Source organism: Procambarus clarkii, chromosome 26 (genome assembly GCF_040958095.1).
Source record: "Procambarus clarkii isolate CNS0578487 chromosome 26, FALCON_Pclarkii_2.0, whole genome shotgun sequence".
NCBI lineage: Eukaryota > Metazoa > Arthropoda > Malacostraca > Decapoda > Cambaridae > Procambarus > Procambarus clarkii.
In genome coordinates, this window is record NC_091175.1 from 4,667,867 (window position 1) to 4,686,548 (window position 18,682).

Genomic DNA, 18,682 nt, shown 5'->3' on the forward strand with positions numbered 1-18,682 from the left:
GAATGTATGTTCAAGTCAGTGTATTTAAACTAGCCACAACGAGTTACTATTTCCACCAGTCACGAGTCCCTCTACAAGTCGCGAGTCCTTCATCTGCTAGTCGCGAGTCCTTCATCTGCTAACTGCAATTCCCATCTCCACTAGTCGTGCGCTTTCTTCTACTAGTCGTGCGTAGGTTCCCTACTAGCATTTTTCTCTCTCCACTAGCATTGCGTGTCTACTGTTAGCAGTGAGTACTTCCTCTACTCAAATTGCTTCTCTGCATTTCTCCTTTAGAAACACTGCTATATATATATATTATATATAGCAGTGTCTTAATATACATTAAGAGCATCAATGCAAATAAATTATACATCAGTAACCTTAATTCAAGCAAAATTATACATTAAGAACATCGGAACAAATAAACTTGTAAATTACTCAACAGTTACATCAATACAAGAAGGCTACAATACATGATTCAACAAGTACATCAGTACAAATCTGCTACAGTAAATTATTCATAAAATATCAATGCAAGTACGCTGCAGTAAATTATTCCACAGCAATATCAGTACAAACAGACTACACTAAAATATTCAACAAGAACATTAATACAAACACGCTACACTAAATTATTCAACATGAACATCAATACAAGCAAATAAGCTACAGCAAACTAACCAATAATTTTGTCAGTGGAAAGTTAAAGAGCACTAATATCTTTAAACTTATTTAAAGAAAAGCAGAAAGAAAGTTGTGAGACTGTTTTCCTTCATTAACTTACAGTGATTACATTTATGTTTGTCTTTATCATTAACTTACGGATTAGTTATAATATGAGGCATTTATAACTAAAATAGAGATAGATCAAATTACAATTTTGTTGGCTTCTAAAGGAGCGGTAATTTATCAATCAATATGAATCTGTCTGACAGTATGTGTGCCCACCGTAGGAGTCAGTCACTAGTGAACGGAGTCAAGGGAAGCTCGCTCTTCCCCCCCCCCCAAGGGACACCTCCCAACCCTCTCCCTGCATCTCCCTCTTCCCTTACCCTTCACTAACTTCCCCCCCTCATTTTCCCATTTTTCCCATTACTCTTTTATCCTACCACTCTCCAAAACTCGCTACCATCTCTTGCCTTCCCCTCAAATGTGTGTGTGCATATATATATATATATATATATATATATATATATATATATATATATATATATATATATATATATATATATATATATATATATATATATATTTATATATATATATATATATATATATATATATACATTATATATATATATATATATATATATATATATATATATATATATATATATATATTATTGTCTCAATATACATACCTGAAATTGAAGTGGACATTAATGTTTTTTCGGCAGCTTTATTTCCTTAGTTTCCCAGCTGTTTTCTCTACCGTGTATGATGTAATAAACTATTTCTTTATATATATATATATATATATATATATATATATATATATATATATATATATATATATATATATATATATATATATATATATATATATATATAAACAGACCCACAAACCGAACTCGTTATGGAATATCCTGTTTACCTGACAAAAATATAGCTTCCAGCTCACTCTGCTAGTTAATAACCCAATATCCTGAGAATATTTTCCTTCCTTCTCAGATGATCTGAGAAGCTTGCCTAAGTTTTGAGATCCTGAACAAAAAATTACTCATATTTTAGTCAATAACTTCAATGAATTTATATTTATAATTTCTTCAAGCAAATATTTACCAGTTTAGTGTTAGATGTCCCTCGCGTCACTCTCGTCACAGACAGATGCCGCTACTCTGAAGATAATGGTCTCGGCCACGCCCAAAATACGAGTGACGCTCCTGAAGGACTGGCCGCTGGCTGAGCCTGGAGCGATCAACCAAGGACGTTGAGGCTATCATCTCGGGACACTTTGTCACCAATGTCAAACAGTGGTTTGTTTAAATCAGAATTGATATTACAAATTTTAGTTTCTTATGAATGCCTTAGAATTTTTAGTTTACATTTTTCGACAATCGTATGAATTGGATGGCATCGTTTCTTGTCAGACGCTGTTTTGGTCACTGTTAAGGTGAAAAATGTGATTATGGTCATCACAAATGGCCTTGAGGGACAATTCAAGCTATAGTGTTATATCTGCAGATATGGAAAGAATAAGTAATTATTATTGTCAGTAGTCACGACATCTTAGAAATGAAAATGAACACTATGCCTAAAGAAGTCCTTGATCATAAAAAATAGCTTTAATAGAACGATGGAAATCATTCTTCAGTTTCCAAAATAACATGTCATTGGTCAAGTTCACGGGTAAACATAAAATATGATTCCAAATATGAAAGTCACTATTTATATTAGGACTGGAGATGATAGGGCTAGATTCAGTTGGTCTGCCCCGTTAGCAGATTTTATGAACACAAATTTTCCATTGTCTTTTTAGTCTAATACTCTTAATAACAGCAGCGAGACATTTTGCTGACAAGCTGACCTTACATCTTTTTTATATATTATTATTAGTAGTAGTAATTCCGATATTTACGTGGCTTGTGTCAATAGTTTCACTATATTCAAATGCACACGATGACTCATAAAAAAATGTTAATTTGTTTAAAGTTATTTTGCAAAATGAAAAGAAATTCAGCAACAAACATTAGCCATATACAGCTTTTGTGTAACTACTGAAAATCGGTATTAAGTCAACCTGCAATCAAAACCATTTGTCTTGATATTTTGTAGTTTTGTAAGTATATTTTTTTCTACTTTATATATATATATATATATATATATATATATATATATATATATATATATATATATATATATATATATATATATATATATATTTTAAAAGCAACTTTATAAAACCTTTATAAAAATCAGAATAAAAATAATATTTCAAATAACTTTAGAAGAACCAAAGACAAATTAATTTCCTAACATATCACAATGTGATGAAAAGTTCTTGTAAATTTTATTTCAAATATTTCACTAACAGTATAAATAACTTTATTTGATACCTTTGCATTATTTATTATTTTCAGTCAAGAATCTTACCAAGACAAAAAAAAATTCTACAAATTGTTGCTCTCCATCTGATCTCTCTCTGCCACAGAGTCGGCAATACAATGACCCAGGCGAGTTGACCTTCATGGCATGAATACTCATAACATCGACAATTTTCCTTTGTAATACAGCTGTTGTGTTATTGTCTCCAGCCACACCCAGGGCGTGGAGGTCCTCGTCCTGAAGGCTACACCGGGCGGGTGAACCCAGCAGTCCTATATAAGATCCTCAACACACTGCCTTCCCTCACATCTCAAACACACGACTCCGCCAATCATGGTAAGAGCAAATTCTTAATGAAAGACAATTTCTTAACCTGTAACATCTTATTGATCTTACATTTTGTAACATCTTGATTATATTGCTCTAACGAAGTACTTTTTTTCAGCGTTGCCTGATGGTGCTAGCCTTTGTGGTTGGCGTTTGTTATGGAGGACTGATTGGTAGTTATGGTGGTCATGGTCTAGGCCTCGGTCATGGCCTTGGTGGGATTGGCGGATATGGTGGTGGCTTTGGTGGATATGGTGGTGGCTTAGGTGGATATGGCGGTGGCTTGGGCGGTTTTGGTGGCTACGGCGGCTATGGTGGAGGACACAGTGGAGGATATGGTAAGTATCAACTCTTCGGTCATTAATTCCTTTATATAATATTATTTCATTATTTTGTTCAAAGCTGTGTATGGACAAAACAAAAAACATATATTTGTTTTCATTCCTCAGGAGCGGAAGGAGGACACACGTTTGTGCTGAGCAAGAGCTATGGTGAGGCTACAGTTTTTGTTTGTTTTGTTCAAAGTTGATGATAACACACACACACACACACACACACACACACACACACACACACACACACACACACACACACACACACACACACACACACACACACACACACACACACACGCACACACGCACACTCGAGTGTTACTAGTGGTTCTAACGATTCAGCTGATTGCTTGCAGGAAGTCACGGAGCATTCGGAGGCAAGGTTGGACATGGTGGATTTGGACTTGGCGGAATAAAAAAATTTGACCAGGGCGGACACGCTGGGTTAGGAGGCCTTAAAGCAGGCCTGGGAGGACTTGGAGCTGGCCTGGCTGGACTCGGTGGTAAGTGATTACCACTTGCTTTCTGCTGTGCTATAGTTAGAATAGTCTTGGCCTAGTCTGTGGGTTAAATCACAAACTGTAATACAAATTTCATAATTCCAGGCTACGGTAAGTAGGGTGAGTGGAGTAGCCGTACCTCATCCTGATGTGAGCCAGCTGCACGCGAGAGCAAGAACCAAAGACTTCGTCATCACTACTGGCATACGATTATCTTAAAATTGTATAAAAAACTTATGCATATACGCTTTCATTGTTTTATTTACTCCCTTTAAGAATAATTTTTGGGCATATAAAAAAGTTGCAAGAACAGCTATCATAAGCATTCAGGCACTACTAGTAATCTGTACTGGAATTAAACAAGTCAATGCTATTCTTTTAGAAAATATTTAGAAATATATACACAAGAGACCATCTCTTATTTCATATGTTATATCTTTATTAACCTTAATTAAAATATATCATTTAGCATTCAGAATATAATTATTAGGAGAAAGCGCCAAGCCATTACGACTTGGAATCAGGATAAGGATTTGGGAAAATTTAACATTCACATTTTTTTTTTAATAAATATATAATTGAAACAGAGAAATATTTCTTTGGCCAGTAAGTATAACATTAGTGCTGGGCATCAAGTGGTTTTGAATTATTGTGCTTTTTAATTATATTATTCTTAAATGAAGACTAAACCCACACACCAGAAGATGAGGATACGTCGACGTTTCGGTCCGTACTGGACCATTATCAGGTCTGTCCGTCTTGGACCATTATTCCAATCGACTTCATAGTGGTCCAGTTCGGACCGAAACGTCGACGTATCCTTATCTTCTGGTGTGTGGGTTTAGTCTTCATTTAAGAATAATATAATTAAAAAGCACAATAATTCAAAACCACTTGATGCCCAGCACTAATGTTATACTTACTGGCCAAAGAAATATTTCTCTGTTTCAATTATATATTTATTTAAAAAAAATCTGAATGTTAAATTTTTCCAAATCCTTATCCTGATTCCAAGTCGTAATGGCTTGGCGCTTTCTCCTAATAATTATCTTCTGAATGCTAAATGATATATATTTATTATATATATATATATATATATATATATATATATATATATATATATATATATATATATATATATATATATATATATATATATATATATATATATATATATATATATATGTGTATATATATATATATATATATATATATATATATATATATATATATATATATATATATATATATATATATATATATATATGATTGGCGCATGATTGACGGTCAAGTGCTGTATGTACTCTAATACATACTTACGAGAATACTTCTTTTATACTTTAATGTTGGTCAAAATATTAAGGAAATCCTCTCTAACTTTTGTTTCTCTTGTTTCATATTTTTCTCCCTACTCGAGAACCGAATTGGCCGTGTTGCAATAATTTATAGGTATATAATGGATCAACATGCCTACTGCAGACAAGCAGACAATCTCTGTAAATTTTAACTGCTGAAAGCGCAGAAGCGGATCGAATATATCGCAGAATAGTCACAAAATACACGTGAAAATGTGAGTAAGGGAAGCGAGAGAAGAAACAAGTCGAACAGTTCACTAACTAAACGTTAATTATGATGACACATGTCTTTACAAAGTAGTCCAGAGAATAAAAGTCATGTAGAACCAATGAAGAAGCATTAACCCTCAATAAAAATTGCTAGTTATCAAAACAATAAACTACTAAATAAAATTAAAGATTTACCACATCCAGGTTTCCGGGACCAACAGAGATTCAAGGCCACACCACACCAGAGCTACTGCACAGAGGAGCAAGACCCACCTGGAAGATCACAATCGCCTAGAACTCAACATAAAATCAGCGTCCCGGGTAGGAATCTACACCTCCACTACGCACTGCAACGTTGACAGCGGAGATTGCTTCCTAAGCGTGGGAACGGAAGTGGGTCAACGGTCCGAGACACGAGATGAAGGGAAGAGAAATCGGAAATGCTTAATGTGATGTATAAGGCCAGGCACCCAACCGTTCACAGCTCCACAGTATAACACGCACCAGCTAGAAAAACATTAATAATCTCTCACGAGGTAACTTTCTTCACGAAAGCTGACGTCATTGTGGAAAAGGAAACCATTTTAGCAGTTACACACAATGAAGGAGACCCAAAGGGGTGAACAAGCCACACAAGGAGGGAGAGCTAAGGGGTGCATTAGGCACACAAGGAGGGAGAGCTAAGGGGGCGACGGTAGAGCAATGGTCTCGCTTCTTAGAGGACGGCGTTCAGTCCCAGACCGTCCAAGTTGTTGGGCACCATTCCTTTCCTCTGTCCAATCCCAAATCCATATGCTCATCATTCAAAGTGCTATATAGTCGTAATGGCTTCGCACTTTCTCGTTTTCTACAAAATAAAATACAAATAAATGTCTTCATTTATTCCCAGGTCTTCTCTTTTTACAGTCATCAACTCTGTATTGCTGTCCACGAGCAGATCTTTTAATTCTTGTTTCCATTATGCGTTACTTTACATGTGCCAACATAAAATTCATCTGCCATTAGTTAAATCAATTCAATAAGATGTAAAAGTCGGTTTGTAATCTTCAGGAAAGAGTTTAAATTTTATAAAAGATTGTTGAATGTAATTTTCCCAATCTACTGTTGAGCTTGCAAGAGAATCATGGGCGGAGCTTGCAAGAGCTTAATGGGCGGGGCCTGTGTGTTGGCAGCGACGAGGCCAGAGTGTTGGCAGCGACGAGGCCTGAGTGTTGGCAGCGACGAGGCCTGAGTGTTGGCAGCGAAGAGGCCTGAGTGTTGGCAGCGACGAGGCCTGAGTGTTGGCAGCGACGAGGCCTGAGTGTTGGCAGCGACGAGGCCTGAGTGTTGGCAGCGACGAGGCCAGAGTGTTGGCAGCGACGAGACCAGAGTGTTGGCAGCGATGAGGCCAGAGTGTTGGCAGCGACGAGGCCTGAGTGTTGGCAGCGACGAGGCCTGAGTGTTGCTCACGTCACAAGGCCGGGATCAAGGATCAACAGTGGCACGTTGCCTGCAGGATGGATGATGACGGACACCCTTGTAGTAACCAGCAACACTTTACTTAATGGATAAAGCGCCAGAGGCACTGTTTGGGATGAAGCTTATAGCGTTGTGGTGCTGGCTTACGTGAAGGGGTTAGTGACAGCTAATATATTAATGTACAATTTAACCGTTGATTCAATAAAATAAATAAGCAAACGAGAAGAAATTTTAATATAAAAATAAGGACGTATTGCCTCAGTATAAAAGCCTAACGTATATGAATACACTCTGGATTTATGTCCCCCGACACAATGAACTATTTGGTGTGGGTGATAGAAATATAAGAGTTAACCCTCCCGTAACTTATCAGAGAAAATGGAATGAATTTACTGTGAATTCGATCTTAAAGCATCAAGTCTGGAGAGTACGAAGCAAGCGAAGCAACACTTGACTAAAGCTACATCAGCCCCCCCAACTCATTCTCGCACTTGCTCATAGTCAATATCTTGTTTATGAATAAGTGCATATGCGACATACTAATTTATTGTGAATATTTGAGTTTACCTTGAAATGCTGAATAGAAAACCACAACCTAACCTAACCTTCTTAGTATGTTAAAATTTTACAATTAGTACTGAACCTATCTTCATATTGATATTACAGTTTTATAAAAATAATAAAACAAAACTAAAATATTTAAATAAATCGTAAAGTAACTCAGAATATTGTCAAATTTTGAATAAAATCTCTGTTGCTTAATAAAACTGTGAGGAAAAGTTAGTGCCTTGAAAAAAATATGGCTTGCAATATGTCACATATGTACTTATTTATAAGCAAAATAGTAACTTTAAGCAATAAATCATATATGTGCTGTCTTGTGCGAGAGCGGATTGCAGCCCCATATGTAAACAGTAATTGTTAAGCAGCTGTGGCAGGATAAAAATAATGACTTAGGATAAAGGATCAAGATGGATAAAAAAGAATGACATGGGGACCAGCTTGTTAGTGAGCCGTGATGCGTGTTCCTGATTGGTTGGGTGTCCCATTGACGGAGACGAGACAGGTTGTCAGGCTTATCGAGGTTTCCTAGACCAATGGTTTCCAACCAGGGGTCAATGGACAATGGTCACTAAGGGGTTAAGGGACACCAAGGGGTCCATAAACCCTTTGGAGTCCATTGATATTCTTCATCAAGAAGAATAATTGACATTCTTCATCAAGAAGAATAATTGACATTCTTCATCAAGAAGAAGAATTGATATTCTTCATCAAGAAGAATAATTGATATTCTTCATCAAGAAGAATAATTGATATTCTTCATCAAGAAGAATAATTGATATTCTTCATCAAGAAGAATAATTGATATTCTTTATCAAGAAGATTTTCCTCATCAAGAAGATCAAGAATAATAATTTATATTCTTCATCAACATCCTTCATCAAGAAGAATTGATATTCTTCTATGGACCCCTTGGAATACATAGAAGAATTTCAAGGGGATCATGGCATTACAAATAGTCATTACATTACACTATAATAATTACATACACAATCAACATTTAATGATAGTCAACACATACGTGTTAAACTGAATGTCGCGATCCTGACATCACTTACATGAAGTTTTAACTGAGAATAACAGTGCAGGACTTGTTATGTATGAATGTTGGTATATGGCGCAACAATGGCTACTCTCAGTTGAAAGGAGGATTGAAGGGGTCCACAGGTGAGAACGTGGTTGAAAAAGATGGTATGAGGCAGGTTGAGAACAGGTTGAGGGCGCTGGGCCAACGACTGACATTCCCCTGGATGCAACTCACTTTTTTTTTTAATTGCCTGTCTCTGGGATAATGCTTGAGGAAGAAATGCATCAGGTGAAAGGAAACGATGCAATAACGTATCCGTCTTGTGCTGGGACCGAACCTGGGACCTTTCATTCATTAACAGACTGCACTGACCACTGAATGTTCTTTTGGCTTGTGGTATTGCTTATGTCCCTTGTGTACGGATGCCCAATTTTTGGCTGCCTTGTAATGAGGATGGCCGGTGATGTTGACAGTTAATGTTGGCCGGTGATGTTGACCAGCCATCGCACGTGTTTCCGATGGGTATTTTTTTAAGTTAAGTGTACAAAATGTGGCAGCTCCCGGTTTTCAGGGTTTTCCCGAAGGTTGCTGAGGATAGCCGATCTCGGGAATTTTCGCGTGAGAATGTGTGTGTTCTGACTCTGAGATGTATTGACGGTTTTCGGGATCCGGAGAAGGATGTGTACCTCCCGAGAATTTTTTGTAATTGCCTTCTGAAGAGAAGACTTAAGTCTTTCTTTAAAAGGGTCGGCTTCGAGAGTCTAGTGAAGGTGTGCCTTGTTCACTCTGTCCCCCAGTGAAGATGGAATCTGCCTCAAAACGATTGGATACACATTGTAGTTTTAGCAGGATTACCATGTTGGTTTGTGTGGTGAATGCAGTTTGGAATGTAAAGAAACTCTGAGAGGTCTTGCCGCCATTTAGAGGTGTAACTTTACATGAGTTGTAAATTAATAAATTAATTCTGAATAGTTACCTTAAGTGCGCTTTGGCTAGATATGAATGTTATCTTATATGACGAGAAGAGTCTGGTTGTCTCGGTGGGTCATACATAAAGATGATAAATTTGACTGAGAATGGCTATGTGGTTTCCTCAGATGGTTATCCCTCTTTCGTCTTCACGTGTGCTTGGACAACATCCAATGATGAAAGTTTTTGTCTCGGTTGATTATTCTCCATTTGATGTGTTATGTATGCTTGTTGTTCCTATGTTGTTCCAATGAACTCTGTACATCTTCAGGTATAAAAGTCGTCACACGTATTACACCGTCAGCAAACTTCGAAATTTTAGTATCGTCAAAGATTGGCTGGGTAGGTCATAGTTAGTTACATTTAACAGAATTGGCTTTATGTTGTTGGGGGTGAGGGAAGGAAACTATCAGTGGAAAGCACCAAGCCATTACGACTATATAGCACTTGGAAGGGGTTTGGATAAGGATTAGGGATGGGACGGGGGGGGGGGAGGACAGGAATGGCGCCCAATCACTTGGACGGTCAGGGATTGAACGCAAACCTGCATGAAGCGAGACCGTTGCTTTTTTGTCAACCACAAAGACAAATTTAAAGACAAGCTATACATATATATATTTTCTTGGGTTGAAAAGCTATTAATGATTTTGAATTTGAAAATATTAATGTTTGGTGTTAAATAGGATAAAGTTTATTATTAAGAAATTGTTGAAAATTAGCATTTTGTATTAACTGAAAACTTTCAGAGTTAAGAATGATTTGTCCCTACGAGGACACATTACTCTGAGTTAATTTATGTACATTATTTGTAATAAATGTTCTTTGTCATTATTTTATCAACTTTGATGAGGACTTAATCCTTGTCAATATTTTATGAACATTGATGGTGTCTTATTGTTTGTCAATATTTTATGAAACTGTTTGTAACTATTCCCATTTGTAAGGTTCAAAAGTAAACAGCACCAAATTAAATATGATAATGCTTGTTAATGGAACATATTTAGTGATTTTTGTATTCAGGCTTCATAGCATCGCGTTATTAATGGAAAATTCGAGTGAATCCACCAAAGAGATCACCATTGTTATAAACATCCATAACGGGATAACCCCGCTGTGTTGTCCTTCATGCACCGACAACCGTCATAATATTTCTCATTTCGCTCTGCATGTTATTCATTCTCTTTTGTTTTCGGTTCACATATCACACAGAAGGCAATGTGTTGAAGGTCATGGAGGGCAGGAGGCGCCGCGTCTGTGTCTTTATAAGGCCCTCGACGCCTGCTCTCGCCATCACTCTCGCTACCACCCGCACCCTCACAACTTACACAATTATGGTAAGCACTCGCTAAAAGGCTTAACAAATATATGGTGTAATCAATACAATTCGGAGACTTGGTTGTTTCTTGCGAGATTGGTAAAGGAATTTTTTCTTCTTCTAGCGCTTCCTTTGGGTGATGGTTGTGGTGGCCGCGATGACTGGTGTAGATTGCCACGGTGGACTCATTGGTGGCTACGGGGGTCTTGGTGGGTATGGGGGCCTTGGATATGGAGGCCTGGGTGGGTTTGGTGGCTATGGCGGCTATGGTGGAGGATATGGTGAGTAAGAATTTCTGGGACTTAATATATACATATTTTCAAAAGACATATTTATATAGATATTTATGTTACCAAATTCATCTCCAATGCATTAACTTCGCACTTTTCATTGTACAGGTGGCTATGGAGGACATACTATCGTACTCAGCAAGGGCTTCGGTGAGTTGGTCGGCAGCGTGCTCTCGTTGTGTTGTGAAGCTCGTCATATCTTTGCCTGTCTTTAAGTACTTGTTGTTTTATACTCTCTCGTGGTTTGTAGGAAGCCAAGGTGGATATGGCGGAGTGGGAGGATATGGAGGATATGGAGGATATGGCGGCCACGGCGGTTTTGGCGGTCTAGGAGTTGGTGGATTTGGACATCTGGGTTAGTGCCGTTTATGTGCATATTCATTATATGTATTTTATATTTTATTTAGCTTAATTATATGGATGTGATTGATGGTGATAATTTATGACAGAACATATTCCATAATTTCAGGCTACGGCAAGTGAGGCGGCAGCTGTTTCCTTGCCCCAGGTGTTGCTTGGTCCTGACGACACCTGCCCAAACTTATCCTTGCTCAAGCTTCCCGATGCCCAGGCAAGGACCCGTACGGTGTTCCCCAGTCGCAATCTTTTCTTGTTTATCTTAAATGTAAAATTGCAGTTTTTATCTTAATTTATTTCCAGAGTAGTGTAAAATATTTTCAGAATAATGTCAAATATTTTCATGGTAGTGTCACATATTTACAGAATATTATAATATATGGAATAAAAATTATGATGAGTGATTTTGTCTGATTTAATTGTAATTGCCGATATTGATAAATAAAACTTCTGGCGGTAACTTAGTTTTTACTGTGGTTTCTACCAGGAACTTAATATCCAAGGAACTATCCAATACCCAGGATCTTACCACGTAATCATTTAAATTGGTTTGTTTCGTGTTGGGCTGACGGTCAAACAACCTCTGAAGGGTTAATATTGCCACCACAATAACATATCAGCCAGCCAGCAGGTATATTTTAGTCCTGAACTAAAGCAAACTCTCAGTTTATACACACCAATAAGCGAGGTACTCTTCTTGTCATACATATTCTGTGGTGACTCCATAAATGCCTCGCACTCTCACTATTGAATCTATACCGCAATTTCTCGACTTGTTGCGATGGTTTCAGACACCGGGTATGAGATCGTGTCTCTATGTTGGGTCGCTGTTCACCCACGTGGCCGTGGATGAGACTATGGGATGATGAGCACAATTTATCGGGATTCAATTTATATTACACTTGAATTCCCAGAATGAATACTTTGAAAACTACTCGAAACATGTACAAAAAAGCGGCACTTTTCTTGATTCCTGATGACCTCACTTAAGAGCGAGTTTTTACTTGTGTAATATTGAACAGAACGTCTGTTGACATGGACCCGAAACCTGACGCATATTAAATTGCCATCCACCTTTGCCATAAAGTGGAAATAAACTTTAATTCACCTGGACTGTATGGGTCTCGAACCGGGGACCCCGCGAGTGTACTTCGCGAGTTGAAAGAGATACGGCCTCGCACGCGTTGTGTCCACGGTTCGAGCCCCATACAGTCCAGGTGAATCAATGCTTATTTCCACGGAAGTGTGGATGACAATTTATATGACATGGGCGTGGGTCAGTAATTCCTCTGGGCTTCAGTAGTAGTCAGGGAAAGTTGAAAATTCCAGTTTGACAGCTGCTTCTGGAAGATTTTCTTATTAAGACTATTCATAGCCGAGTTGATAGTGCCACGGCCTCACATGCGTGGGGTCCACGGTTCGAGACCCATACAGTTCAGGTGAATTAACTGATGCCTATTGAAGGCAAGTCGATGGCATTTGTGCAGTTTCTTGACAATGAAAGTTTGATACAGCTTAAGGAAGCCTCTGAGCGATGAACCAGGATCATTTTTACTTACGAGATGGAGTGCGACGCTAAGATGCCTTTCTTAAATGTAACCGTCTCAGGAAGGTATGCCGGATTTGTCAAGCTTGTGGATTTGTTCATTTGATGCATCACGCTATTGTGATTTCTGTGTAGTGTAGTGTAGTGTAGTGTAGTGTAGTGTAGTGTAAGGTATACCGGCTTCGACACTCCAATAAACATTACAAGAACCAACCTAGGAATGTGCCTTAATGCAAGTGGTAAGTGTGCTTATAGATACAAAAGTTTGTTGTCAGCTTCATATGGAAGTCAGGGCCTAGTCTATAATGGGTACTGTAACAGATATGTTGAAGACATTATTAAATTCAAGGTGAACTGCCATGCCACTTTTGAAGAAATAGCTTACACTGCAGTATCTGTACCACAATTTAAACTATTCTACTGGAACTTCTTTTCCACAGCTTACAAAACAGATGAGAGAACTAAAAGACATTATTGATAAAATCTTTACCCCAGCTCACAGCAATCAAAAGATCGAATTATATGCAAGAAGACCTGCAACTTGTTCATGTTGAACAATCCCGAAACGAATAGAATTCTACCCACTTCAAGAGTCCGTACCAATAGAGAAGCATCAAGAGGAAGTATGGGCCAATAGGCCCTTTGCAGTTACTTCCATTCTTCCCTCTCATTTATCCAATTAATACCCATTGCACCGTGTTCTGTCTTGTGTTGGTCAAAAGTTTATTCACCTCATCCAAAACTGTTGCAACATATCACCTCACCCAAATGCGAGTATATAAGACAAGGTGTTTAGTTTAGGCATAAGTAAAACTCTGTTTAGTGTTTTCAGGTTACAGTTATGTATATATATATATATATATATATATATATATATATATATATATATATATATATATATATATATTCAGGCTTGTTCGCATATATATATATATATATATATATATATATATATATATATATATATATATATATATATATATATATATATATATATATATATATATATATATATATATATATATATATATATATAATAATATATTAATAATATATATATATTATTAAATATGACCGAAAAAGTAAGATTAATAATTCTTACACGAATTTTCTCAATATTTCTTATGTTTCTTTTCACTGTTGATGGTAATTGAAAAATCAATTCTCCAAAATTCATTTTTATTTCTAGTCTGATGCGACACTTGAACGCGTTTCGTAATAACTTATTACATTTTCAAAGACTTTTAGTTTACACACACACAACTATAACCTGCAAACACTAAACAGAGTTCTTACTATGCTATGATTTAAACAGCTTTCAGTTTATTTTATACCCGCATATTGGGTGAGGTGATATGTTACAACAGTTTTGGATGAGGTGAACAAAACTTTCAACACAAGACAGAACTCGAAACAATGGGTATTAATTGGGTAAATTGAAGGTAAGAATGGAAGTAACTGCAGAGGGCCTATTGGCCCATATTTCTTGATGCTGCTATATTGGAACGGAGTCTTGAAGTGGGTAGAATATAGTTGTGCATTAATTGGCTGTTGATTGCTGGTGTTGACTTCTTGATGTGTAGTGCCTCGCAGATGTCAAGCCGATACAGCGATAGCAGGCGCTTCGACTGGCGGGCAAACCCAGGTGAGGGTAAGCGAAGATTTGAAACGCTCGGCGTAGTACGGCTTATCTACCTATGCTTGAGAAGACTGCAGCCGGGAAACTGCGCGGAGGAAACCACCAGAATGGTTCAGCGGGCAGGAAGGCGGACCAGCAAAGTGTTGTGGAGCGCAACTAGAGCACAGTGAGACACACAGGACACTGCTGGCCATCCACTGAATCCTAATCTATCTCCTGCCGTCTCGAATTGTCTTGCCGCTAGAACCAGATTGGCCGGGACGAGAGAGTGAGGCTAACGATTTGCGCAACTCTTCCTTACTTTAATCATCTTCAACATTCACCAAAAAGAATGCAACACTCGACATGTCCAGTTCCTACCCTCACGAACTGATTGATTGTTGTGTTAGACTAAGCTACTGGGAACAAAAAGTTCCTAGTAGCACGGGCTATGGTGTACCCGTAGTGCAATTTAAGCGCAAGTAACTAGCCTAAGTCTAAACTAAGAAATAGCCTGAGCTACTCTATCCCTTTGAGATGTATTTTTTCTTGTTTCAATAAACATACTTGAACTTGAAATGACATCAACCCGTATATTGAAGTCCTGATCATCTTCGACAACGAAGGACGAACATCATCAGTCGACGCTTCATCGCACTCCCCTCCATATCACTCGAGAAGATACGTGACTGACCTTTATACAACCATTATGTATATCATTATCACCTGTGCTCTCTTTCTTGCCATTCTTTAATAGTTAAATACCGAATCCGAACAAGAATTTACGCCAAGACTTTTCCCCAGGATTTCCGAGATGGGAAGATTTATTACACTGGGTTTTCACGAGTTGGATTTCAATTCGTGTCTGATGTTCTTGTCTGAGGATTATAAATGGTAAAAATACGACACTATTTTTTCCCTTCAAGGCCAACCAGTGCCTTGAGATGCACACGGTCAGGGAGGGCAGTGGAGGATGACCTTCTCGTATATAAGGTCCAGGACGCCCTCCAGGCCTCGCACTCAGTCCTCCTCACACCAACACAATGGTAAGGAAAGGTCGGTATGTGAACATTTCAGTGCTTGATGTAGACTCCAGACAACAGCTCAGCATGCTTGGTAAGATAACGCGATGTTCTGCGTTTTGTTTCAGCGCATTTTATTGATTGTGATCTTGGTGTTTGTTGCTGCCGCTGCTAACGCTGGCAAGATCTATGGTGGCTCGCGAGGATATGGTGTCTATGGAGGCTTCCGTGGATATTATGACAATGGAGGTTACCCTATATATGGTTATGGAGGCTACCCTGTGTATGGTTATGGTCGATACCGTGGCCATGGTAGATACCAGGGACATGGTGGACACCACGGGCATGGTGGATTTGGTAAATATTCTCTACACAGTTTGTTGACTAGTGAGTATATTATGCCTCTTGTCTGTATTGACTAGTGAGTATATTATGCCTCTTGTCTGTATTGACTAGTGAGTATATTATGCCTCTTGTTTGTATTGACTAGTGAGTATATCATGCCTCTTATCTGTATTGACTAGTGAGTATAATAAGCCTCTTGTCTGTATGGACTAGTAAGTATATTATATCTCTTGTCTGTATTGGGTCTAAGGAATGCTTTCTTCACAGGTGGGTACGGAGGTGTATACTCGGGTCTCACCAGGGTCCTGCGGCGCCGCTACGGTGAGGCCTCACCCTCCGTCATCTGCACTCCTCTGGCTGGCTGGCTCAGTTACATACACCAACACTGACATACACCAACACTGACATACACCAACACACGACAAACACCAACACTGACGTACACCAACACACGACATACACCAACACTGACATACTCCAACACTGACATACACCAACACACGACATACACGATCGAATGATGTTAACGACCACATATCATTCTTTACCTCAGGCTGCAGCTAATAACATGAAGTATTAACCGATATATACAGCATACTTTATGCAGGTTACGATGTAAATCGATCTCTGAAAATAACAATATTGATTCGATCTTTTAATATACTTGATGAGCAGTCTTAGGCTTAACAACTCGATGTATCCTAGCTTTGTAAATATAATATATTTTCTGTTCATTCAAAATATTTCGATTGCAAAAGCATCATAATATATTTTGTAGTAAATTTTGCAGATATTTTTAACTTGATGTACATATACTTATATGTTTTTCATACTTTGTAAATATTTACATACCTTGATGTAAACAACTTGTGTCTATTTCAGGTTATGGCTACGGGTGGTGACCGGTTCATCTGTACTACATCATAAATATAATGAAGGACATTACAACATAATTTAGAACAATGCAGGAAGCCTAGTGTCCAATAGGAGGCAGCTCCAATTTATATCCACTAAAACTCATTTATATATATATGTCTAGCCTGCACTTGAAACAATCATGTTATCCCGCATGTATTATGTTACACGATAATTTCTTGCACAAATCACGCAGTCCTATACCGAAATCAATATTTACCCAGGTCTTTCCTAAGTCTAAAGTTATGGAAGTTACAGTTATTGTATTGTGTTTGTATAGAATTTCATCCACTTGTACACTTCATTCTTGTCACCCTTAAATCTTCGCCTTTCTTGAGAATGTAAATTATTATTTCTCAATCTTTCTTCAGATGTGAGAATTGTTATTCATAAGATTAGCTTTGTCATCCGCCACTAACGACTTTCAGGTGATTTTATATTCAATCTATATTATGGCGTTTACAATTGAACTGCATAATCTAAAAAGTATTACGCCCCTTTTAGATATAGTGCAAGATATAGCTGATGACTAATATTAAATGTTCAATTGTTACCGCTTTTACAACTAAATCACAGCGTCTAATTTGACGTATTATTGTAATGCATTCTTTTTTGGGCTGTAAAGTCATACTTATTATGACCTGCATATATTTGTCGCGTTCAGACTTCGCATTTCCTGGTAATTATATCATTATTACCTAGCCTCAGACTGCTACAATTTCAGCATTTAACTGCATACAAATTATAGATTTCTGAGGCTAGATATTGTTGATAGTTTACAGATATAAGCTTCCTAATAAAGCAAAGGTGGTTTTCTCGCTCTCAGCTTGTGTCCAGATATTGTATCTTGATCTTTCAATCATATTATAGGAGCAGTTATAATAAGAAATAAATAATTCATATATACTTTTTTTATTTATCCCTTTATAGCGAAAGAAAGATCTGTTAAACACTTTAAATCTATTAATTATGAATATCAGTACATCTCATGTTGCATGAGAAACAGTGAAAACCACAGTTCACAATCTGGAAAATGATGTAAAATGTTAAAACAAATCGCGATTAGTTAATAAAACATAATTTATTAAATATAAAAACAGTTATATTAAACAACGCAGCGAGATCAAGTTTCAAGACAAGCTTTAAATTATGAAAAACAAAAACAAACTTGACAACACTTCAGATATTAGACTCATGACACAAAAAATTATGCTCGATGTGGATCACGGACTTGCTAAACCCCCCCTGGCGGACTGTTGTCTCACACACTCAACATATTGTAGCATATTCTTATAATGACTTCAATATCAAGTTATCAAAAGCTTTCATCTGCGAGATGCTATGCATATATGAGGTTGTATTTATCAAAAGCGTACTCTCACTTTTACTTGTCTTTCATTGAAGTTATTTTTCATGATTTTTTAATCGTCTGCAAAGGAGGACACGAAGCAGTGACTTGTGTTTCCTCCACAACTGATTAGAGAATGACAAGAAGCAGTGACGCA

At 37.5% G+C, this 18,682-nt stretch overlaps 3 protein-coding genes across 4 annotated transcripts; all 3 read left to right on the forward strand.

Moving 5' to 3' along the window:
• Window positions 1–3,338: 3,338 nt before the first annotated feature.
• Window positions 3,339–4,437, forward strand: LOC123757002 (uncharacterized). Its single transcript, XM_045740406.1, has 5 exons — window positions 3,339–3,363; window positions 3,473–3,692; window positions 3,804–3,845; window positions 4,046–4,192; window positions 4,295–4,437. Exons 1-5 carry the CDS (start codon window positions 3,361–3,363, stop codon window positions 4,306–4,308), a joined length of 426 nt encoding a protein of 141 aa, XP_045596362.1. The 5' UTR covers window positions 3,339–3,360; the 3' UTR covers window positions 4,309–4,437.
• Window positions 4,438–10,979: 6,542 nt separating this feature from the next.
• On the forward strand, window positions 10,980–12,133 carry LOC138368741 (glycine-rich protein-like). Its single transcript, XM_069331461.1, has 5 exons — window positions 10,980–11,103; window positions 11,209–11,365; window positions 11,483–11,524; window positions 11,625–11,729; window positions 11,844–12,133. The coding sequence occupies exons 1-5, from the start codon at window positions 10,999–11,001 to the stop codon at window positions 11,855–11,857; spliced, it is 423 nt and encodes a 140-aa protein (XP_069187562.1). The 5' UTR covers window positions 10,980–10,998; the 3' UTR covers window positions 11,858–12,133.
• Window positions 12,134–15,804: 3,671 nt separating this feature from the next.
• On the forward strand, window positions 15,805–18,081 carry LOC138368985 (spore coat protein YeeK-like). Of its 2 annotated transcripts, XM_069331728.1 has the most exons (4): window positions 15,805–15,941; window positions 16,046–16,274; window positions 16,530–16,583; window positions 17,145–18,081. In XM_069331728.1, exons 1-4 carry the CDS (start codon window positions 15,939–15,941, stop codon window positions 17,162–17,164), a joined length of 306 nt encoding a protein of 101 aa, XP_069187829.1. In that variant the 5' UTR covers window positions 15,805–15,938; the 3' UTR covers window positions 17,165–18,081. The 2 variants fall into 2 exon arrangements, with proteins under 2 accessions (XP_069187829.1, XP_069187828.1); XM_069331727.1 differs by lacking the exon at window positions 15,805–15,941 and having other exon boundaries at window positions 15,949–16,274.
• The last annotated feature ends 601 nt before the right edge of the window (window positions 18,082–18,682 follow it).

Coding starts and splice junctions, on each gene's coding strand:
- LOC123757002 (XM_045740406.1), top strand. Junction 3,693..3,803: donor AGGACACAGTGGAGGATATG/GTAAGTATCAAC, acceptor TTCATTCCTCAG/GAGCGGAAGGAGGACACACG. Junction 3,846..4,045: donor TGTGCTGAGCAAGAGCTATG/GTGAGGCTACAG, acceptor GATTGCTTGCAG/GAAGTCACGGAGCATTCGGA.
- LOC138368985 (XM_069331727.1), top strand. CDS start 16,025: ATGTTCTGCGTTTTGTTTCAGCGCATTTTATTGATTGTGATCTTGGTG. Junction 16,275..16,529: donor CCACGGGCATGGTGGATTTG/GTAAATATTCTC, acceptor CTTTCTTCACAG/GTGGGTACGGAGGTGTATAC. Junction 16,584..17,144: donor GGTCCTGCGGCGCCGCTACG/GTGAGGCCTCAC, acceptor TGTCTATTTCAG/GTTATGGCTACGGGTGGTGA.
- LOC138368741 (XM_069331461.1), top strand. CDS start 10,999: ATGGAGGGCAGGAGGCGCCGCGTCTGTGTCTTTATAAGGCCCTCGACG. Junction 11,104..11,208: donor TCACAACTTACACAATTATG/GTAAGCACTCGC, acceptor TTCTTCTTCTAG/CGCTTCCTTTGGGTGATGGT. Junction 11,525..11,624: donor CGTACTCAGCAAGGGCTTCG/GTGAGTTGGTCG, acceptor CGTGGTTTGTAG/GAAGCCAAGGTGGATATGGC.